A 25,927-nucleotide genomic window follows, 5' to 3' on the forward strand; every position below is an offset into this window, starting at 1 on the left:
ACCATGGTGCAGTTAGTGTTACTACAGTAAATCTATGGTAAACGATGGCGATTTGTAGATTGAAAAGCCTTCTGACTGTATCGTTGCACGCAGTGTTTTTCTGCTGTTAGTCAGCGCTGTTTTATCTGGATTTAAACTAGTATCGACTGATACTAGTTTATACCAGTCATTTGTGTTCTTTGTGGAATTCAAGCGCTTCTCACTGGATCTCAGCGCTGTTTATTGGTTGCGTGATCGGTGAGTAAACGCATCTCCTCTAGTCCGCTCGCTCTGCGCCGCTGTGTGAACCGAGCGGATATGGTCTGTGTGCTGCGGTTCAAATGAGTAGCACTGTTTTGTTCCGCTTTTGCCGCATAAACATTAGATTGAACATTTATCGAATTTGTTTTATCGAGGAAATTATATCACTATAATTATAGTTAGCGTTTTATCACCCAGCCCTACCTCAAAGTATATCTGCTCCCGCGCCCCCGCTGTGATCTCTGGCGCCCCCCCAGGTTGGGAACCACTGCCATAGAAGAACCTTTTTGTCTAAATAGTTCCATAAAGAACCTTTCTGTTTCACAAAAGGTTCTTTGTGGCAAATAAGGTTATTCAGATTATAAGAACATAAGCAAGAGATGGTTCTTTGTGGAACCAAAAATGGTTCTTCTATGGCATCGCTTGAAGAACCTTTTGAAGCACCTTTATTTTTAAGAGTATGTCTGATTATTAGATGACTTCTGTCTGTATTAGACAGAACTGTTAATGTCTTCTGACTGTTCACTGTATTGGCCAAACAGAAAAACTTATCGGCTGATGCCAATATTTGAAAAATGTCAAATATCGGCCGATATATCGGTCAACACTACTCATTACCAATGCTAGATAACGCAAATGCCTAATTAAAAGGAAGCATTTTCAGGATAAATAACCAAATATTGCACGATTATGCTTTAATATAATCAAGAGAAGCAGAAATTGTGGTCATGATTAAAACATGATTTATCATGTTAAAAACTATAACTGTTTCTGGCCGTCAGCGGGTTGGTTTGACTGGAGTTATAGTGCATTTCTCGATCACAGTTGAGAATGAAGACACTCATTTCGTCAAAGCTTGATCAGTCGTCCGGTTTTTCAGAAAGAATCTCCAGATTTCACCGTTTTCTGCCCGATGATGATGATGAAGATGCCGTCAGCTCTTGTTTTCAGCGGTTGGAGTGCTGAGGGAAATCAGATTGTTCAGCGTGTTTTTGTGCATAATTAATTTGATTGGTTTTCATCATACTGAAGTCTGTCGTCGTCGTGCTGATGATCGCTGGCGTTTCAGACGGTGTTGGGCGTGATTTGATGCTCATGGATGAGATGGATGCTCATATCTGCGATGGATGTTAACCCCTCTGTCAGTGCTCCTCCTTCGGTTCGTTAGTTATCAAGCAATATTTTACAGACATGGACGCAGATCCCATTCAGAGCATTTCCCTGCACTTTATATAGAAATGTATTTTAGAAATGTACATATGAGATTATCGGTTGTCAATATTTCTCCTGATGATTAATTTTTATTATATTATTTTCATTGCAGTAAATGAATAGTGATATAAGCTTGTCATGAAGCGTCATGTTGTTCTTTTAGGCGTTTAATCGCTCGATTTGATGTATTTGACTGCATAGAAGTTTATCCATAAAGACAAAAACCAATGTGATGTAAATGTTTTAGTTGTTATTTTGGAATAAACTTTTGTGAATGAAAGAACTGCTTTAGTTTGTGTTATTGGATGTTTCATTGACATTGGAGTAAATACACAATTCAGTATTCTGAAAATGTTTCACTATCATTCAAAAAGTAGAGAATTATGCCTGCTGCTTCTCAAAATGAATTTGTCTTTTTATTCTTGACTTCCTGCTGAATGATGAAGCGTTTCCTGAACATATCGGCCAATCAGAAAAACGTATCGGTGCCGATACTTGAAAATGGACAAACATCGGCTGATATATCGGCCAACCACTACTCATTACCAATGCAAAATAATACAAATGCCTAATTAAAAGTGTGTTTTACTGTCAGACAGATTGAATCCTGTCCTTAAATTCAGTCTTGGAAAACATCAAATATTTCTCTGGGTCATATTTGGTTTAAAACGGTTGTAAACATCCTCAAAGATCAACAGACAAAACCAATTAGACAGTCGAAACCATTTTAAATCATTCTTTATATAAAAACAATTGTATTACAAATGAAAATGTGGTTATATTGACAGTCACAAAGTCAAATAAATAAATTTACAGTTCAAAAAGAAGAGTTTAATGGTAAAACCTATTCAGTAATCAGCACTGATTGGTTGTACATAGAAACGTGTGATGTTTGCTGACTACGAGTAAATGAGATTCATTCATTATCTTCAGATTATTTCGGCTGATTGATGTGAGATCTGGAAGACAAATGGACTCGTGGAACTGAAGAGTGTTGTGTTTGAGGTCGCTCCAGCACTCGATTGTCCCAGATGTGTCATATGAAGGCAAACCGCTGGCTGATTTCACACAAAAGTTTGCATTAGTAGTAGTTTTTCTTGCAGCCCAGTTTCTTGTTGGTTAAATGCAGTGTGGGGTAGGCTGTACAGATTACAAGTTACCCTATTTAAAATATAATAGTAACTTTTTCAATTACTTTATTAAAGTAATATTACTTTTCTAAATTTCTAAAGTTTTCAACTCTTAATCAATTCAAACATTTACACCAGAGATGGTTAACCTTACAGTGACGTTCTGAAGTTAAATACAGATTCAATTTAATAACTAAGATACTGTTTTTGAAATCAAATCTTTGAATAGCTATGACAGGAAAACTGCATCTAACAATGCCTTGGAAAAAAAAAAGGTTAATTTAAAATAAAACCCACATAAACCCAAATAGGAAATAAAACCGTTATGGAATAAACGTGTCCTAAACTCCTGAAACATTACCGTCTCATATTTTAGAGCAGTCAATGCAATTTATGAAACAAATCAATTCAAACTTTGTGTGAGAGAGATTATTATCATGAACGTGTAGAGCACAAGACAAAACGTGTATTTTAAGCCTTTGAAAAACCAGCAGCTCCTTTTGGTGTGTACATATACAGTATATATACTTATATTAGTGCTGTCAAAATTAGCGCGTTAATGCAGGCGATTCATTTTTTCAGATTAAAATGCGTTAAAAATCTTTAACACAGGGTCGGGCCAGGGTTGGCCACTCCACTCACTACTGCTGTTTCTGTCACTTCTTTTCTTGACAAGAAGTGCATTTATTCAGTCTCAGAACATCTTTACGCCCCAGTGCGCTGTAGCCTGTATCATTACATGTTAACGCACGAAATAAACTACGAGCATGCAATGATGTGGTCAGAAGTCATGAAGTAACCAAAAAGGTGATTAAAGCTGCCTTAAAACGCATGTAATATATTTTATATGAGTCACATTTAGAACATGTCTCTGAAATGGTTTTCCAAACTGTCCTGGAGTCTCCCTCATCTAACACACGCGATTCAACTCCTCAGCTCATTAGTAGAGACTTTAAGACCTGAAATGGGTCAGAAAAGGTAGAGTTGAGAGAAAATACAATGCGTGTCAGATCCAAGTCACGTTCAGCAGCGGCAGCTCTTAAAGAAATAGCAGCCAAAACAAACTAATAACCAGCTGCTGTGGTGTCTGTCCATCAAAGGACACACGAAAAAAGAGGAAATCAATCATTTTATAGCTTTAAGGATGCATCTATATTCATCTATATATCTATATTTATTTAGCGAATTGGTTGTGGGCCTTATCTGGTTGAATTTAGGCTGTTGTTATGAAAGTGAAAGTGAAAGTGACATGACATACGGCCAAGTATGGTGACCCATACTCGGAATTCGTGCTCTGCATTTATCCCATCCAAAGTGCACACACACTGCAGTGAAGACACACACACACCGTGAACACACACCTGGAGCAGTGGGCAGCCATTTATGCTGCGGCGCCCGGGGAGCAGTTGGGGGTTCGGTGCCTTGCTCAAGGGCACCTCAGTCGTGGTATTGAGGGTGGAGAGAGCGCTGGACATTCACTCCCCCCACCTACAATCCCTGCCGGCCGGGGACTCGAACCCACAACCTTTCGATTACGAGTCCAACTCTCTAACCATTAGGCCACGACTTCCCCATGGCCCAACAGAAATCAGCCATAACTGGCCCACAACAGAAATCAATCATAACTGGCCCACAACAGAAATCAATCATAACTGGCCCACAACAGAAATCAGCCATAACTGGCCCAGAAATCAGCCATAACTGGCCCAGAAATCAGCCATAACTGGCCCACAACAGAAATCAACCATAACTGGCCCACAACAGAAATCAGCCATAACTGGCCCACAACAGAAATCAGCCATAACTGGCCCACAACAGAAATCAGCCATAACTGGCCCACAACAGAAATCAGCCATAACTGGCCCACAACAGAAATCAGCCATAACTGGCCCACAACAGAAATCAACCATAACTGACCCACAACAGAAATCAGCCATAACTGACCCACAACAGAAATCAACCATAACTGGCCCACAACAGAAATCAGCCATAACTGGCCCACAACAGAAATCAGCCATAACTGGCCCACAACAGAAATCAACCATAACTGACCCACAACAGAAATCAGCCATAACTGACCCACAACAGAAATCAACCATAACTGACCCACAACAGAAATCAGCCATAACTGGCCCACAACAGAAATCAGCCATAACTGACCCACAACAGAAATCAACCATAACTGACCCACAACAGAAATCAGCCATAACTGGCCCACAACAGAAATCAGCCATAACTGACCCACAACAGAAATCAACCATAACTGGCCCACAACAGAAATCAACCATAACTGACCCACAACAGAAATCAGCCATAACTGACCCACAACAGAAATCAGCCATAACTGACCCACAACAGAAATCAGCCATAACTGACCCACAACAGAAATCAGCCATAACTGGCCCACAACAGAAATCAACCATAACTGACCCACAACAGAAATCAGCCATAACTGACCCACAACAGAAATCAGCCATAACTGACCCACAACAGAAATCAGCCATAACTGACCCACAACAGAAATCAACCATAACTGGCCCACAACAGAAATCAGCCATAACTGGCCCACAACAGAAATCAGCCATAACTGGCCCACAACAGAAATCAACCATAACTGGCCCACAACAGAAATCAGCCATAACTGGCCCACAACAGAAATCAGCCATAACTGACCCACAACAGAAATCAGCCATAACTGGCCCACAACAGAAATCAGCCATAACTGGCCCACAACAGAAATCAGCCATAACTGACCCACAACAGAAATCAACCATAACTGGCAGAAATCAGCCATAACTGGCCCACAACAGAAATCAGCCATAACTGGCAGAAATCAGCCATAACTGGCCCACAACAGAAATCAACCATAACTGGCAGAAATCAGCCATAACTGGCCCACAACAGAAATCAACCATAACTGGCCCACAACAGAAATCAGCCATAACTGACCCACAACAGAAATCAGCCATAACTGGCAGAAATCAGCCATAACTGGCCCACAACAGAAATCAACCATAACTGGCCCACAACAGAAATCAGCCATAACTGGCCCACAACAGAAATCAACCATAACTGGCCCACAACAGAAATCAACCATAACTGGCCCACAACAGAAATCAACCATAACTGGCCCACAACAGAAATCAGCCATAACTGGCCCACAACAGAAATCAGCCATAACTGGCCCACAACAGAAATCAGCCATAACTGGCAGAAATCAGCCATAACTGGCCCACAACAGAAATCAACCATAACTGGCAGAAATCAGCCATAACTGGCCCACAACAGAAATCAACCATAACTGGCCCACAACAGAAATCAGCCATAACTGACCCACAACAGAAATCAGCCATAACTGGCAGAAATCAGCCATAACTGGCCCACAACAGAAATCAACCATAACTGGCCCACAACAGAAATCAGCCATAACTGGCCCACAACAGAAATCAACCATAACTGGCCCACAACAGAAATCAACCATAACTGGCCCACAACAGAAATCAACCATAACTGGCCCACAACAGAAATCAACCATAACTGGCCCACAACAGAAATCAACCATAACTGGCCCACAACAGAAATCAACCATAACTGGCCCACAACAGAAATCAACCATAACTGGCCCACAACAGAAATCAGCCATAACTGACCCACAACAGAAATCAGCCATAACTGGCAGAAATCAGCCATAACTGGCCCACAACAGAAATCAACCATAACTGGCAGAAATCAATCATAACTGGCCCACAACAGAAATCAGCCATAACTGGCCCACAACAGAAATCAGCCATAACTGACCCACAACAGAAATCAGCCATAACTGGCCCACAACAGAAATCAACCATAACTGGCCCACAACAGAAATCAGCCATAACTGGCCCACAACAGAAATCAGCCATAACTGGCCCACAACAGAAATCAGCCATAACTGGCCCACAACAGAAATCAGCCATAACTGACCCACAACAGAAATCAGCCATAACTGGCCCACAACAGAAATCAGCCATAACTGGCAGAAATCAGCCATAACTGGCCCACAACAGAAATCAACCATAACTGGCAGAAATCAATCATAACTGGCCCACAACAGAAATCAGCCATAACTGGCCCACAACAGAAATCAACCATAACTGGCAGAAATCAATCATAACTGGCCCACAACAGAAATCAGCCATAACTGGCCCACAACAGAAATCAGCCATAACTGACCCACAACAGAAATCAGCCATAACTGGCAGAAATCAATCATAACTGGCCCACAACAGAAATCAACCATAACTGGCCCACAACAGAAATCAACCATAACTGGCCCACAACAGAAATCAACCATAACTGGCCCACAACAGAAATCAACCATAACTGGCCCACAACAGAAATCAACCATAACTGGCCCACAACAGAAATCAACCATAACTGGCCCACAACAGAAATCAGCCATAACTGACCCACAACAGAAATCAGCCATAACTGGCAGAAATCAGCCATAACTGGCCCACAACAGAAATCAACCATAACTGGCAGAAATCAATCATAACTGGCCCACAACAGAAATCAGCCATAACTGGCCCACAACAGAAATCAGCCATAACTGACCCACAACAGAAATCAGCCATAACTGGCCCACAACAGAAATCAACCATAACTGGCCCACAACAGAAATCAGCCATAACTGGCCCACAACAGAAATCAGCCATAACTGGCCCACAACAGAAATCAGCCATAACTGGCCCACAACAGAAATCAGCCATAACTGACCCACAACAGAAATCAGCCATAACTGGCCCACAACAGAAATCAGCCATAACTGGCAGAAATCAGCCATAACTGGCCCACAACAGAAATCAACCATAACTGGCAGAAATCAATCATAACTGGCCCACAACAGAAATCAGCCATAACTGGCCCACAACAGAAATCAACCATAACTGGCAGAAATCAATCATAACTGGCCCACAACAGAAATCAGCCATAACTGGCCCACAACAGAAATCAGCCATAACTGACCCACAACAGAAATCAGCCATAACTGGCAGAAATCAATCATAACTGGCCCACAACAGAAATCAGCCATAACTGGCCCACAACAGAAATCAGCATTATTATACACCACAGTGCCTGAAGCTCCAGATGTCAGCCGCCACCACCTTTACCCCAGAACTCATCCAGAAGCTTCAGAAGACAGCCATAACTGGACCAATATTATGTAAAACTAAACCAGAAATTACCCTATATAATATTTATATATTGTGCAAGGTACAATAAAAGAACAAAAACAAAAAAAGTAATCCAGGTAACAATGAAAATAAAAACAATGGGGAAAAGATAAACCATTAATAGCAGAATAAGGCAAAACTAAATCCTAGGTATCCTAAATATGACATTTATTATAATGGGTTTATGTGAAGATTGTTTTAAATTCACTTAAATTAGAAGTTATTTTTTAAATTCTAATAAATGTTAAATTGATAGCTCTCAATACTGTAATGTTGAATGGCTTTAGTCAATGGTTAAATATTAGAGACATCAGTGATACCGGCCTTAACAAATATTAAAAATATACTGTCTTTATGTTGTTTGTACATTAATTTGAAGATTTAATGTGAAATTATTGCAATATAAAGTATATTTAAAAACTTTAATGTTATGTAGAATTAATCGAGATTAATCTCAGAAAAAATGTGATTTGTTCATTTTAATCGATTGACAGCACTAATTTATATATAAATATATGTATATATAAATAACAAATATACATACACACACACTCTCACACACACACACACACGTTGGTTTTTGTGGTTTATGGGGACTCTCCATAGGTGTAATGGTTTTTATACTGAACAAACTGTGTGTGCTATTGCCCTACACCTACCCTACACCTAAACTTAGCCCTCACAGGAGACTTTGTGCATTTTTAGATTTTCAAAAAAACACCATTTAGTATGTTTTTTAAGCCTTTTGAATTACGGGGACATAGGCAGTGTCCTCATAAACCACCTTCATATTGTAATACCTCTGTCATACCCATGTCATTATACACATTTGTGTCCTCATAAACCACATAAACATGCACACACACACACACACACACACACACACACACATACATGTATGTATTTATTTATTTATGTATATATATATAAACCATGTATATATGGTTGAATGAGCAAACCCTATCGGCTTTTATTGCATCTGTATGAACTGTACAATATTTCTGCGCTTGATATGAATTTATGTCTCAGTCAGTGATGGATGTGATAAATCAGGATCTTAAAACTGATGCTTAGTCTGCGAGCCCACTATTATTCAACGAGAATCTTCACTGTTCAATCTATTGCCCTCCTGCAGCATTATTCTGTAAGAAAATACACGGATCCGGAGGAAAAAATCGCAGAAACTCTGACGTCATCGCACGGTCAACCAGCATGCGCAGCGACGCCGGTCTGCTATTGGCCGCCGGACGGGAGAACGGGATTTCTCCTGGCAGATTAGGAAACTGAGCGCCGTGGGCTCGAAGGCGCGCCCTTCTGCCGACATCTTGGCTCAAGCGGCCCGACGAGCGTCAGCGGGAACATCCGGGTAATCGAGCGCACCTCGGCGGCCATCGCGGCTCGGCGTGCGGCAGCTTCATAACCTTGAGAAGGCGGAGCGTCAGCGCGCTGGACTGGAGTAGCAGCGGAGCAGGAGGAGAGACGCCGAGGCAACGGAGAGCTGCAGAAAACCGTTACACGGCAGCGCTGCTTTACCTCACCGCTCTAAAGGCAGATCAGGGCGTGTACCGGCGCGTCTGGCGGACTATGATGAGCGCGGTCGGACGGGAACCGGAGCGGCGGCGGCGTTGAGCGCGTTTTTTATGTTTGAGGCGGATCGGCGGGATCTCGAGCGTTTGGGCGCACCAGCGCGGTTTTTTCTCGGTTGCTCGCGTCACATTGACATTTAATATTTGAAGCGGCAGATTCCCGGAGCGTTGCTACCTGAATCTCGGAGCGTTGATTTTCCCTGACATCATCATCATCATCATCATCATCGTCGCTCGGTGTGAACGGACATCTTCGGTGGTCGTCGACGGGAATCCGGGGGATTTACAGGATCCCGGTGTCGCTCGGATTCTGATATTCTTTTCTGAGGGAAAGCGGATCTTTAGTAACGGTAACGTTATGGCTGACGACGACGTGCTGTTCGAGGATGTGTACGAGCTCTGCGAGGTGATCGGGAAGTGAGTGATCCAGTCTAATCAATACAAGATAATCAATCAGTTCGCCGCTCAGGCGTTTTCCTCCGGCTCTCTTTGTCTCGTGTGTTTACATTTTACTGCTTCAGGTTCAGCTGACCGAGTGTGTGTGTATGTATGAGGGTGTGTGTGTGTGTGAGTATGAGTGTGTATGTATGAGGGTGTGTGTGTGTGTGTGTGTGTGTGTGTGTGATCTGACACTCATATTCATTGATCAGTCGCTCCTCATACTCTGATTTGTGGTTTTCACCTCAGTCTCTGTGAGGAGGGCTCGTCTTCTAAAGGTAAAATGTGCCATTTTTCTCTTGGTCATTGCGCAGATTTGTTCTAATAATTAAGTGATTATTCATTGATTAGTATGAATCTGGCTGATGGAGAATGAGCAGCAGGCCTCTGTGTGTGTGTGTGTGTGTGTGTGTGTGTGTGTGTGATATTGTACTGCTGTTTATTGGGTAAGACACTGAAGTTGGTTGGTAGATTTCAGGTTATTAGTTTAGTTTATTTAATTCAGATGAGTGGATTTGTGCTGATTGAGTTCAGCTGCATCCACATGAGCATCCTATGAGAATTTTGGATCAAAAATTATTCAGACACTTTGAGCTGATCATGTTTTGCTGAAGTGTTTTTTCTTTAATTGCTAATGTGATGTTTTTCCAGCACAGACTGAACTAAATGAAGCATTGCTTGGTGATTGGTCGAGCTAAATTGGTTTTATCTAATTGTGTTCTTAAATTTATCAGCTGACAGCTATTCAACCGAATTTATTTCATTCCTTTTTATCAAAGTTATCTGACATCATCAAGATCAATTTGTTCTGACAGTTTAACTCCGAGTTCGCCCTTGCGTATAATGAACAGAGTCAAGGTTTATGCGTATTTGGCGTGCTGTCCGGGGAGAGGGGTCCGAGCTCGGCATTTAGCCCGGACCCAGAGCGCTCCCCCCGAGCTCCTCCCCACGCTGGGGTAGGAGTGGGCTGATGGTGAGGAGTTTGGGGTGGAGGAGGGATGCTAAAAACTGTAGCGAGAATGAAGGTAAGATGGCTTGGTCTATTTATAGAAGTTCTCTCTCGGCTGATAGGATAGACAGTGATTGCTGATGGTGAATTGGCCGTGTTAATTATCTGCGCGTGCTCCTCCCGAAATTTGTTAATAAAACATCACTTCTTGTCATAGTTTATTACCATTTTCTAAACTATAGCGAATAAAGTAGACAGACAGACCGCTCTTCTTCATCTCCGGTGGATCTTCTGCAGGAGTGCATGAAGTGATCGGGTCGGTCTGTGTGTTATTCACCCTCTGCTGTCTGTCAGATGATCAATGTACAGCCAGTTTAATACACTGCTCATAATAACACTGTAATATGTACATCTGTGGCTGTTGCGTCTAATATGGGTTCATGGGTTCATCTCTCATGTTTATCTGTCAAACCAACCAATTATATTTGACATAAAATACTGAAGCCTGAGTTTCTGCATTGGGACATTATTTTCATGACAGTTTCCCTTCATATATTCACATCATTACTGTAAATGGCAAGTATTTATTCATCATAGAGGTAATTTGTTGTGCAGACTTTATTTAAAAACATTTTATATTACAGTAAAAATGCTGAATTACACAGTAATGAGAAGTCAAACATCCAGACACAATTATATAATCCTAATGTTCTTAAAAATACTTTAATTTCTTTGTCTCAAATAATATTGCTTTTATTTGTCTGTAAATTTACAAATTAATTCACTCATTGTGTAATTTAGGGTACAGTTATACAAAAAAATCATATTAAGATCAGAAATTTTTTATTTTTTTGTTTTTGCAGTTCACACACAGATGCATGGAAACGGCTAAAATGCTGTATTATTCATGCCAGGTCAGTAGGTGGCGACGTCACTGTAAATAAGCACTACTCGCTCGTGCACGTGTGTTCTACTCGTGCTTGACTATAGACGCATGCATGCTTTCACAAACAATAATGGTATCGTGTTCAAAAGCTTGTTTTCAAGCCTCTAAAACGCTGTTGTCATGTGAATGAACGGTCAAAACGCATTAAAAGTTTAGCATTTTTAGTTGAAAACGGTGTCGTGCAAACAGCCCCTTAAGGATAGTTCACACTACAGGATTTTAAGCCCAATTTGCAAGTTAACGAGTTTGCCGACAGGTGGGGGTGTAATCGGGGGGGAATCAGCGGGTGATCGGCGCTCCGCAATCTTTGTGTGAACTACACAACGATGCATCAAAGACGATCGCTGACGCGTCACCGACACCAAACAAATATCTAGCATGCCAAATATCAGGACGGGTCGGCCGACTCGACATCATGTTACAGCCAGTGAAAGAGCAAGGCATGGGTTGAGGTCACCGGAGGAACACAACAGCAGCAGCTTCACTTAAAGAAGAGTTAGGTTTTTATTTTTGCACATAAGTGTCTTTCACTCTCTTTCACAGGCTTTTGGCTGCTATATTTTTTTTTATTAACCACTAATAGTTACTGTTGCCATGACCGACAAACACTCACACTACACACATGTTCTCATGCATCTCAGAGCAAAGAGGAAACTAACCACACACCGACAGAGAAGACAGAGCAGGTTACTGATATGAAACAAGATCTCAGGACTCTCAGCTTTTAAATTGAGTCATTTTTAAAGAAATTCAAACAATAAATACCGTTTTGTGGCTCTTCAATGTGTCCTATAAAAATGAAAAAATACATAGTGCCATAGTTTCATCGCTTTAGAGCGTCGCAGTGACCGTCTTTCTGACCTGCATTGAAAACAGATGAGCGCACTATACAGCTCCCATTCAGGGCAAAGTTCACTGGATTATCTCCACAGAATGATTAGAGCACACGTTTTAACATATTATTTTATTTAATTTCAGTGCTGCAAGCCATGCATACAGTGCCGGACATGACAGATTTTCTGGTACCAGAACAAGTACTTTAAATACTTCAGCGTATTGCTGTTACCGTGGCAGCCAACAACAGCACAGCTTAACCCTCCGCGCATATTTATATTTAGAAAAGGTTTCAATTAGCCTTTTTCACACTTCCGCGTTTCTGGCTTCCGGATTGGTGCTTGCAGGGTAAAAGTGTTCCCGGTGACAACAGCGGCCTTACTGAACAAGAATGAATTCGAGAATCAAAGTCTTTTTTTTACAAATGAGATCGTATGAAAATGCTTGAACTGCCGGACTGAGAATTGTTGAATATTTTTGGAAAAATGTGCATCTGGTCATAAATGTTGTCATTTTGAAGTAATTTATCATGATGTGGTGATTTGAGTGAAATGACTGAGTAAATTGAGAGAATACGCTCAAATGTACCGGACATCAAAGAATATTTAAAAAAGGGACTTTGCCGGAGACGGAGAATAGAAACCATCCAGCGCTATGTTAAGCACAATATCTCAGAGTCAGCGGTCTGAGTGGCCATATAAGTTACAAACAAGTTAAATGTTATTTCTCTTTAGATTATATAACAACAATCTGATATAATAGGCGCAGACCTGTAACGGAACTGTTTTAACCCAGCGCTGATGTCATTTCCAATTCTTGTGAAAAAGGCTAATTCAGTACCATCTTTTTTACCTCGTTTTAACATGTATTTCTATGGAGAGAGGCCGTAGCTGTCGGGCGAGATGGTGGATATCAGCAGCGGTGCATAATGTACTATTCTGATTGGTCAGATCGCCTGTCAATCAAGCTCTTTGCGAACGGTCAATTCTTGCGTGTTTTCATGACAAAACGTGGTTTAGGGACCGAATCAGTCATTGGGAGACAGAGTTGTTGTCAGCTGGTGCAGTGTGTAACTCCAGGTTGCGGATCATTTACAGAGTCACGTAGTGTGAACACCACAACGACTAAAAGACAGACAATCAAGTCATGTAGTCTGAACAGCACAGCGATCTGCCGACGGGTAAAATCGTGTAGTGTGAACTTGGCTTTAGACTGTATGAACTCACTTTTAATCATTTGACACAGCATTTGTTTTAATAAGAATGCTTAAATCATTGATTATCGAAGCGCAGTTGATAATAGTACACCAGATGATGATGATGATGTCACAGTGTGTGTTTTATTGATCCGCACAAGCTGTGGTGATTGTGTCACATGCAGGAGAAACGCTTACCGTGGTAAACCGAGTTGGCGAGTCAGATCTTTCCCTGCGGAGCTCTCGAAGACTCGGAGTGTCCCATCGGGACAGAACACCAGCGATCACGTGATGAACTAGTTAGTGCTGCTGTGGTTAAACGGGTTCAATCTCACTTCACTAGTGCTGATTCAGTCACTGTGTGTGAGATTAGGATGGGAAGCGTATGAGACGCTCAGTATAATTCTGTCGATCTGTCAGAGTCTGACTGGATTTAGATGTTCTGCTCCATGAGCTGCAGATGATCACAAGAACCCGAGTCCTCAGAAGAGACTGTGATTGATCTTAGCAGCTCAAGAACTCAATGACTTGGGTGCTTTTGCAGGGCTCCAGACTGCAACCATTTTTTCTGCCGGTGCGACTAAATTTTGTGAGAGGTCACACTGGTGCGACCACCGCGTTGTCCAACTCATAAGAGCTGCATATGAGAAATATCAAACAAAACAAAAGCACAACAAAAATGCGCTACTTGTTTGAGCTGCGGACTGTTTATCAGCTCGGACCGAGCGCAGCGCAAGCAAACTTGTCTGAGCACAGAACAGCTTTACTTGGGAACCAAAGTTGATTTCGCCTCACTGTTACAGCACAGCGCTGCGAGATCCAGTGAGAAGCGTTTGAATTTGCCGCAGAATGAATAAAGACTGCTGCGAGATCTACTGAGAAGCATTCATATTCTGCACAGAAATCTGATATAAATCGATCAAACGGCGCTGACGTAGGAAACCAGAAGCAGTAGCGCTAACTATAACCACACTCTCAGATATAAAGCTACAAAAGCTGTCACTGGGGCGGTACCTTTTCAAAAGGTACACTTTTGTTCTAGGTTCAAATATGTACACACTCCCCCGTTTCACAGACAAGGCTTAAGCCTAGTCCTAGACTAATATGTAAGTCTGAGCTGTTTCAACTGAAATAAACTTGCACTGACTGATCTTAAAATATATCAGTGCATTTGTTGTGTCTCAAGATGCACCCCAGTAATGTTTTTTTCTAAGCATGTTTATAAAAATTACTTCAATGCCCTAATTGAACTGTGGCCTAATCCTGGCTCAGTCTAAGCCCTGTCTGTGAAACCGGGCCTTTAAGTACTAATATGTACCAAAATGGACCCTTAGGTAAAAACATGTACCGCCCCAGTGACAGCTTTCACACCTTTATATCTGAGAGTGCATGGTGTTGTAGCAGAAATAGTTGAATGTTATTACATTATTCATTTGTAGGGTTTGTACAAGCTTGTTGAGAGAGAAATTCAAGCAATTTTCAGTGACTTACAAGCATTTAACACAATTAACACAGCTTCCAGCACTTTAAAGCTCCAAAATGATCTAATTTGAATGTTACCTTGAATGGGATGACCAAAAAAATACTGTGGTGAACAAACACTTATGTAAAATTAAAAAATACATTAAATCACCATCATAACCTGTAGATGGCAGCAGTCATTCATTTCTACTTTTTCCTTTATATTTTGAAATGATAAGATAACAATATTATAAAATATCAAATCATCAAGAAATCAGATTTTGTCAGAGTTCTGCACTTGAAGTAAGAAAAGTCACAAAGTGCCTTGAAAAACAATAATCAGTAATAATCACACATAGTGTTCCTTTTAATATCGCTAAAGTTATGGGTCAGTTACATACAGGGTTGGGTATTTAGAACCAGCTCCAAATTTCCCAGAACTGGGTACTCGATAAGACACGTGCATGTTGATTCAGATTAACGATTCCTGCGTTTGCATTTTTGTGATTTTAAACGATTTACGCACACATCCGAAGCGTGAGCACAGAGAACAGCGGTCCAGGTGTGGGTTCCCGGCCTGCGTCCGTTCTCGAACCGTTCTGTGCATTTCCACTGAAGAAGATTTGTTCCGAGCCTATACCTGCTTCTCTTTCACATTTACCAGCCAATATGCACAAAAATACGTCAGTATATCATAGGGATGCACGGTATACCGGTACTGTAAAAATACCGGTATGTATTATATTTCAAGCGGTACAATTTCATAATTTTGCTCAATTCGGTATTGCACACGCTGCTGTTGCGAAGTGCACCTGTAAATTAATAGATAAAGAGAACAGTAGAAGTGAAATATGGCATTACTTTGCATACAAAACAGATGACACAGGTGAAGGACCTGCCCTTACTGCACCTGTATGCAAGCGTTGCTATAAATCACCACAGGAGGCAACACATCACATCTTGCTAAGCATTAGTCTCTTGCTCATCCTGATCTTTTCAGAGAATTAAGAGATCGACAGGTGAGTGCATCTTTCATAAATTCAGATTTAATTTGAACTTTTATTCACAACTGATCAATGCACATACAGATGTGATAGAGTAAGCTCAAATGTGCATGTGTGACACGCTAGAACCAGTGAAGTTTTGGTCACGTAATATACACACTTGCATTTCATACATTCAAATAATAATTGAATTTGAATTAAGCTTTTTTTTTTTTTTTTTTTGAGTTTTGCTATATTAATTTTAGTATCAATAATATGAAGGGAATGTTTCTGCCGCGCTGCCAACCGCTAATATGAATCAGAATGAGCTTTATTGGCCAGGGATGTTTACACATAAGAGGTATTTGTTGTAGTAATTTTCAATTCAGTTATATTTTCAAAAACTTCTGTTTAAGTGAACGCTTAAGAAAATGCACGAGTAAGAAGTATGTTTTAGATCCGCCCACGTGCGTTCAGTGTTAACGAGACAGCAGCCTGATTAACGTGTGCTGCCTGTCATTAATGTTAATCAAAGAATAAAAGAAAATCATCCACTGGTCTTGACTGAATAGCGTTCGTAACTATAATGACAATTAATGTATATATTTATGAAAAGAAAACTAGTGTTTTTAAACTTTTGATTTCAGTTTCTGTACCTGAAATTGTTTGTTGTGTTTATTTATGCTGTTGCTAATTGAGTTGTTTGTTTCTATCTAATTACCAACTGTCTACTAGTCTTTAACACTTTAATGTTTAAAATGTATTAGTCTAGTTGTTTTTGCTGTGATCTTTTTTTTTGTTAAAACCATAGGCAAATGTCCCTAAGTGTAAAATGCGTAAGTGTTCTGTAAACGGCTTGCTCATGTTATTCAGCTGCAACAGAACACTTTGTAAAAAGATAGAATAAGTATGTTTGAAATCGAAATTAACAGATTTTTTTTATTTTATTGGCATTGGACTAGGAATCGATAAAGAATTGGATACCCAACGAGACCCAACCCTAGTTACATATAAAAATATAAGAATAATGGTACATTTAATGCCTTAAATCTTAGCCTCCTGGCTCCAACATCTGTAGAACGTGGTGGCGGTGGTGCCACTGCCCTCAGATGTTAGTCTGGAGCCCTGTTTTGTGATGGCTTTCAGTTGCGTGTTGGATGGGTAATGTCAGACAGGCCTGCAGTGAACACTCGTGTTGAAGAGAGCAGTGAAAGTCACTTCATCTAAAGTCTAATCTTGATCTGATGTCACCAAAATACACATCCATGAATGAAACTGTAAGTAATTTGATGAAATCCTGCTCATGTAATGAAGACATGGAGCAAGTGTCCTGCTGGTGTTTCAGTAGGGTTGGGAATCGAAAATACTTAAGAAATCAGAATACAGATACTGAAGGTCAGGAATCGAATACTACTTGTATACTACTACCTATCAATTCCTGTGGGTGCATCTTTCATTTTTAAAGGAGCTGTTAAAAATGTATGTTTTTGAATCATTTATTCAAGAGATTGATTCAGAAACACTGATTCATCCAGTAATGAAACGAGTCATTCTTGAGTGAGTCATTGAATCATTCATTCAGAAATTCCGTCAATTTTTAGTTGTCTAATATTTTTTTCTTCAGAATTGTGAGCAAACTACAATCTCCATTAAAAACAAAACAAACAAAAAAACATTCTGAATTTATCTAGAATCATGCAGCTCTGTTTTGCAAATAATCAGCTCTTAATGGAGTCCAGTTTTTCTGTAGCCGGCTGATTTTTGTTCATGGTGTTCAGCAGCAATTAAATGTTTTGCAAAAAGACACACAGAATACATGTTTAATATCTAAATGTTTTTTTTTTTTATCACATTGGAATTTAAACTGGGAATCGAAAAGCAGAATCAGAATTGGGATTGATCAAATTGGAGTGATACCCAATCCTATGTTTCAGTCGTTCAGCCATTGAGAGATCTGAGTGCATCAGGAAGAGTCACACGTGTGTATGAGATCCCATGATGCACTGCAGGACTGAACAGACGTGATGGTCGTTTAAGCCTGGATCAATGCATCTGCTGCTGATCAGGATTAATGCATCTGATAATCTGATCAATGAGCTTCTGATAGGAACTGATGGACTCCTGCAGGTTCCTGAAACATCAGCATTTACTACAGTAAAACTCTCTAAACCGCATTACACTCAGGTGTATCTCCGGTGGATTATTGCCATTATAAAACTGCAGCTGCAATAACATTACACTTATTAATGATGATAAATATGTCTTCTGGCCAGTACTGTTAGATCACGAGCGTAACTGAGATTTCAGCGTTACGGCATCTGACTAATCTGTGTTTGTCTGGTTTAAGAAGCGTTTGGACGAGGCTCATCCAGTCTGTTTTCATGATTCACTGACCTCTGAACAGTACAGTATGTTTATAATAAATGATGGACAATTAAAATCCCTTTGATTATTGATGTGGAGTGTTTGATTTCACTCATCATCACATCAGATCATAAATCCTGATGAAGCAGCAGATGTGTGTTTGTGTTCTGAGGTTCGATTGGTTCGGTGCTTGGCCATTTTTGAAGTTCATAATTACTTTTGAGTGATTAATATGTATTGGTTTTGCCGAACCACTGTTTTTTTAAATGGGTGTTTTATGTCACGGCAGCCAATGTCGTATTCTGGAGCTCATTTCAGTTAGAGATGTAACGGTATGAAAATTTCTTATCACGATTTTAGTAACCACAATTATCACGGTTATCAGTATTATCACGGTATTGTTGAAATGAGCTGGAAATGTAACATAAATCACTTCAAGTTTTATATTTAAAATCAAGAAACAATAAATAAAATGAGTTTTTGTTTGCATAAACACTAAAACAATAATGTTACCAGTGATGTCTGGATTTTAAATGACTGACAGTTTATCTAACAGCATACTCCAACATCTAATGTAGATGCTCAAATAAAGCTTTGAAAAAGTTTCATGAAAAGGTAAACCTCTCATTTCAGCCTTTTAATAAAGAAAATGAGTGAAAATGATAATTGATTAATAAGTGATTATATGTATTTTATCTGCTCCATAAATAATTGTAGATGCTTTATCTGAATTGTATAAATGTGTAGAATCCACATTAGCTTGTTTTTCATCAACCGGTCAAAATTCACAGCAGGACATGCAAATCCGGTCTGTGTTTAGTCCAGACAGAAACTGCTCACAGACTGAATGTGAATGTAAGTCTTATTTATCCTAGGTTGTTCAAATCATAGTAATCGAATACGCTTATAATGATAATTATAATATGAAACGGTAATACTAACCGTGGGAAATCTGTCAAACCAGTAATCCTTACATCCCTCATGTACATACTGAAACCTTTGGCATGTTCTTGTTCCTTACACTTAGAAATGAAGTCCAAATGAGTTGATGCAGATTTCTCAAGGTTCCACGTTTAAGCTTTGTTTGTTGATTTGAGTCTCAGCTCTAGTGTATTTTATGGGAATCTAGATAAGTATATAGTATGCATAACATTTTAACTTTGAGACTAGTCTTTATTTATTTATTTTTGACTACAATTGGTTGAAATTCCCCTGACTTAGGTTAGAGTTATACCTGGGGTGGATTACTGAAGCAAGTAAGAGTCTGAAATGATCTCAGTTGTCAGTCCTCTATATCAGCATTCAGCTGTAAAAATGATGAGATTGAGATTGTGCTGGTTAGAGCTAGAGTAGAGTATCTGGGCTAAAGCTACTATATTCCTTAATTCATGCATTTTGAGAAATTGACAGATGAAATATAAGCGTTACAAATACTAAAACTTGGCTTTTAAGTCTTTTAATTATGATTATGATTGACATGTACTGTAGCTTATGCTTGTCAGTGGTGACCATCAGGGGGCTTCAGCAGACACACGAGGGGCACCTAATACATCTTAAAATTATTTAAGTTATATGAATGTAATAAATAAGCCTGTTTGAAAATAAAAGAGGGACCATACAACTCTCATGTAGTTTTCATTCAGTGCTGTCCTGAAGAAGCTCTCATCTCCATCTGTTCCACAGACACAATAATAACTGAACCACACATGATCCTGCTGAAGTTTCCATCCTCCTGGATCTCCTGAAAGTGATTGTTCATGTTCATGTGTGTTGTGATAGATGTTCATGAGTCTCGGTTTGTTCTGAGAAGTTAAACTGTTTATCAGGAAGGTCCTCTAGATCCTGCACAGCATCTTCTACACATCGAGGAACTCAAACTCAACTATTGCAGAAGCTGCAAACATTCCCTGATGCTCAGAAAGGAAGCCCTGCATTAAATCAGATCACCTTTATTTCTATAGCGCTTGATACAATGCGGATCTGGTTTGCGTTCACACTGGCTCGGTGTTGTGTGTCGGATCAGCTGGTGATGTGATGTGATGTGGACGGTCACTGATGTGATCACGGGTCACTCATGGCTCGTCACAGCGATCGCTGAACCTCTTATTAATGATTCAACACCTGAAAGCGGATACTACACCTCAAAAACCCTCTTAGCCTCATCCATATTTCATGGAGTCATTATGATGGTTGAACCGGATCATGGTGAAAAAGATTCTGCTGTAGCATTTATACTGTGCTAGATTATTAGCAATAACATCACAGCTTACAGGTTTGGACTGACTTGAGGTAATAATCATTTAATTTTGTGTGTGTGTATGAGTCTGTATAGTGTGTGTGTGTGTGTGTATGTGTGTGTATAAGACTAATATTTGAGAGCAGCAGCGGCTCTAAGTTCTACAGATGGTGGCACAAGAAGAAGATTTGGTAGTGTTGGGTGAGGTATTAAAAACAAAGATAATTTAATCATAAAAATATTTCTTGGTAAAGCACATTTGACAGTAAAGCACTGAGCTGTAGTTGGGATGCATACAAAATTGACTTTTATTAACAACGTTAACAGCTATATGAAAACATTATATATTCTACTCTCATTAAATGTACTATTATTCTTTTTATAGTATTTATAGTATATAGTATTATACTGAACTGACCAACAACTTAGGCGATTATAAAAGGAGCGCTCTTTACTTTGTGATTCAGTTGTAAATTGAACTAAAATTGTGATTTTTCGTACTACTTACACATGAAAAGTGGAAAACTTTAACAATTTTATTTCTTGATTTGATATTTTCTAATAGTAATTTTATAATATCCAAATATAAAGCATATAAGGTGGAAATGAATGAACAAGTCAGTAAGTGCTCCTCTGCTGCCATCTACTGGCTATAGTGGTAATTTGATATATTTTAGTTTATTTTATTTTAAATGTGTTTGTTTACCACAAAGTATATTTTGTCCATCCCGTTTATAACTTAGCTTTAAAAGCTTTCGTTTTGTTTGCCTTTTGATGTTTCTCTTATGCACAGAAATGGCAGCGCTTATGGGTTGGATAACACGCTGGTCGCACCAGTGTAACTGCTCAGAGACATTAGCCGCAGTCTGGAGCCTGGGGCCCGTTCTTCATACGGCGCTAACTCGGTTAGCTGGATTTGATTGTTGACGATTTCGCTTGATCTTGGATTGGTTGGTTCTTTGAAGCTCTTGCAGAGTTGCTGTCATAGCAACAGCTCCTAATCTTAAACCTGCTCGGGAGCATCTTATTTCATGTAAACAGGATTAGATCGCATCTTTTTAAGCAGAACTGATACTTAAAATCAGTCCCAACCACTGCTACTTTACTACAAGAGTACCCTACTGATCCACGGACAATAATTTACAATAATAATAATTTAAAAATGAATACAAAAATATTATAATGTGGTGTAGTCTATAATACTATAGACACAGCCAGGTTTACTCGTTGAAAAATGTATTTGTGATGAAATAATTACTTTATAATTGTATTGGAGTCATGCTATACCGTTAATCTGAGTCGTGCATTAATTTGAATGGTGACAGATATTATGGGAGTGGCTTGATGAGATGTAGATAACATCACCTTGACCCTTAAGAAACTTTAATTAATGCTGTCACGTAACAAATCTACTTCAAAGATGAAATTAAATGAATGGCTAATTACATCATTGAAATAAAAATGTAAAGCCTGTACAAATACTACAAATCATGAATATAAATAATGTAAAAAAAACGTTTTTTCACATTTCATTTTTCTATTATTACATTTATGTAGTTTTGTTTGCTTGGCTGTTTCCAGAAATTTGTCAAGTTTTTTCATCAGGTGTCTTTATTAATGATATGATGTCATTACGTTGCTTTCTTGCCGCCAGCCAATCACTGCATTACTGATCGTGGTTTCGAGTATCGATACATCTGCCCTTTTCAGGGATCACTCGTAATCTCAGACATCTTAATCCAGATATTTTAATCAAATCCACAAATTAATTTGAAGAACCAAATTAGCCAGAGATCAGTTCTCAGGATTAGAAGATCTGGAATCTTTCAGATCATCTCAGATGTTTTAAGCGAGGTATGAAGAACGGACCCCTGGTGTGTGAGCTGTATCAGATGATGAGTGTTGCTCTGTCTGTGTGCTGTGATGTAACGGCTCCTCAGCGGTCAGTGGATCATGTGACTTCAGAATTGAGATGATTTGTCCATATATAACCCATTGAAAGCTGAATCCAGCTCTCCAGTGCTGGCCTGTGCTGAATCTCAGAGCTTCATCCGCTGGGATGTTCTCCATGTTATTCCTAGACTCACTGCCTGACCCGACACAGGCTGTAATTGTAGCTGCGGTTCTGCTGTAATTTGCCCTGTCTGTGTATTTTCCTGCGTCTCTGTGTGGCGTGGGCCGTTCATGAGGATCCGCTGGGTTCCTCTGAGATGCTTCTGGAAGGGTTTTGGTTTGCAGACCACCTGAATCCAGACTGAATCTGGACTTCATTCATGCCTGGATCGCTCTTTGAACTCATGTTTTATTTTATAGTGGTTAGACCATTACAGTGATCCATCACCAGTAGGGGTCATCAGGCTGGGTTGTGTTTGTATGTGAAGCGTTCTAGACTCCACGTAGACCTGCTGGATTCCTCTCGTGTTGAGTGTCTCGCGCAGGGAATGCTGGGACGTCCTGATTTCTCATGGTGTTTGTGTGGATCTGCTGATCTCAGCATCACAGTCTCTCTCGGGTGTTCCAGCTTCTCTTTGTTCCAGATGTTTTAAGGTCAGACAAACAGATCTCTCCTCTGAAGATATTCTGTCGTCTGAAGTGTCATTGTAAGTGTTTGTATTGATGTCTATAAAGCGCTTGATGTGATTCTTTCATACAGGACTGTGTTTCAGCTCTAAAGTCTCTAAAGTCTCTCAGTCGATCTCATTTAGGCTACTGCCTCTTTATGGACCTTCCTGATCCACACATGGAAACTGAATGAGAGGAACCTGCCTTATTTATTTACTTGTTTACCTATTTATAATTATTTGCTTATTTTTGGGTCACAGTGTGATTCGATAGATTAGATTAGATGAGATTGTATTAGATTAGAGGTAACATTAGACTATCAGATGTTGATGCGGATCATCAGGCCGCTAGTGAAGGTTGTGGGTTTGAGTCTTGAGGTTTGAGTTGGATCAGTATCAAGCTTCATGAGCTCCTCTGCTGATGATACTGACAGACACTAGTTAACATAACCAACCCAGGAGACTGATTCGGTAGTCTCAGGGCTCGACAGTGCGAGCATTTCACTCGCATTTGCGACTAAAAATAGATGTGTGCGAACTGGAAAATGTATTTAGCACAAGTGCGAATACAAAACAAAATACAAAACAGCCTAACTTATACAGTAGCCTATAACAAACGTATTAATTTATTCTGTTTATTTATGGAAAAATTGGGATGCAGCCTCATATGATTACTTTAGAACTTTAAAAAGGCAACGGTTTAATTTAAATGAGCACAGATGAGAAGAAAAGCGGAGCGAGTTAAAGTGAAGACGCGCTGAATGACGCACATTCGCCACTAGAGGGCGCTGCCGCTGCCGTTACCCCGGTAACCCAGTAAACAAATCAGCAGCGTTACTTTCCTAAAACTGTGTAAATAATGTTTCACACTCAGTCATTTAGATATTTATTACATAATTAGCCTATTAAATAGTGTCTGAAGTAAAATTATTTAAAAACCTTGTGTACTTTCTGTATTCTGATAAATTAAATAATTGTGCTTGTAAATGTCTCTTTGTATCCCCTTATTAAGCTAAAATACCTCATTTGAAAAATTTGCATTGCGCCCCTAAATTTTTTTAATGCGCTCCTAAATGTTTTGACTTAGGAGCACATGTGCTCCTTGGGGAAAAGGTCAGCGTCAAGCCCTGAGTCTGTGATTCATCTCAAAAGTGTGTTGTTAATAGAATTCACTTCCCGTTTTAGGAAAGAAAGCAGAATAAAGTGAAAGTGTTGAGTTCAGTAGTTCAGTAGAGTGAGTGAGTGAATGAGTGTGTGTGTGTGTGTATGTGCATGTGTGCGTGTATGCGTACGTGCGTGCGCGCGCGTTTTTGTGACACATGAGGACATAAATGTGTATAATGACACAGGTATGACAGGTATTACAAGCTGAAGGTGACTTTTCAGGACATTGACCCATGTCCCCATATTTCAAAACGTTTATAAATCATACAGAGTGAGGTTTTTTGGGGGAAAGTAGAAATGCACAAAGTCTCCTGTGAGGCTTAGTTTAGGTGTAGGGTTGGTGTAGGGCAATAGCACACACAGTTTGTTCAGTATAAAAACCATTACGCCTATGGGATGAACCCACTTTTCACAAAAACAAAGGTGTGTGTGTCTGTGTGTGTGTGTGTCTGTGTGTGTGTCTGTGTGTGTGTGTGTGTGTGTGCGTGCGTGAGTGTGTGCGTGTGTGTGTCTGTTTTATAGGCGTGTGTCTCTGTTCTTTCATTTGTTGGCGTGTGGTTATGGTTTCCCCAGAATAACCCTGTGTGTGTGAGATATATATGTATATTAAGCCTCTATGATTTCCGCCATGTGGAAAATGTGGATGGAATCATGGAATTTAGTCATAAAAATAGAATTTACAGCACAACACAGGATGTAATGGAGTCTGGCAAAATTGGTACAGCAATAAAATATGGCGATATGGAGTAGTGTATGAATATTAAAGCACAAAAATACTTCTATTGAGATATAAAGTCAGAAATATGAAGTGTGTGAATGAGCGCCATGAGTTTGCTCTACTACACACACACACACACACACACACACAGAGAAACACGCGTGACCCTCGTCTTTGTCTCTATATATGAACACATGAGCTTCATCTCCAGAGCTGCTCTGAGAGTCACTTCACTATTTCATTTGATAAAACTATCGTCAAATACACACAGAAACTCAGTTCTTCACTACAACCCACCAAAACAAAAGCTCCGCTTAACTTGAAGAAATTACGACAGAAATATATTACTCTTGTACATTAGAAGTGACAGTAAATATGTTTATAATGTTCCAAAAGATTTATATTTCAAATAAATGCTGTTCTTTTGAACTTTCTATTCATCAAAGAATCCTGAAAAATAAATTGTCACAGTTTCCACAAAAATATTGAGCAGCACAACTGTGTTCAACATTGATAATAATCAGAGATGTTTGTTGAGCAGTAAATCAGTATATTATTATGATTTCTGAAGATCATGTGACACTGAAGACTGCAGTAATGATGCTGAAAATACAGCTGCAGATCACAGAAATACATTACAGTTTAACAGCTGTTTTACATTAGAATAATATTTCACAGTTTTTTATCAAATAAATGC

The 25,927-nt window shown here is 39.7% G+C and overlaps 1 protein-coding gene across 2 annotated transcripts in view; it reads left to right on the forward strand.

The window, feature by feature from the left end:
* Positions 1-9,227: 9,227 nt before the first annotated feature.
* The window catches only part of caskb (calcium/calmodulin-dependent serine protein kinase b), a 58,823-nt gene continuing 42,123 nt past the window's right edge, over positions 9,228-25,927 (forward strand). Inside the window, exon 1 of one of the 2 annotated variants that reach the window (XM_079378201.1) lies at positions 9,228-9,798. In XM_079378201.1, the coding sequence (XP_079234327.1) occupies positions 9,740-9,798 (59 nt within the window). In that variant the 5' untranslated portion in view covers positions 9,228-9,739. The remainder of the gene's footprint in view (positions 9,799-25,927) is intronic. The other variant, XM_079378202.1, reaches the window with a different exon arrangement.

This window comes from Barbus barbus (assembly GCF_936440315.1).
Source record: "Barbus barbus genome assembly, chromosome: 25".
NCBI classification, from domain to species: Eukaryota; Metazoa; Chordata; class Actinopteri; order Cypriniformes; family Cyprinidae; genus Barbus; species Barbus barbus.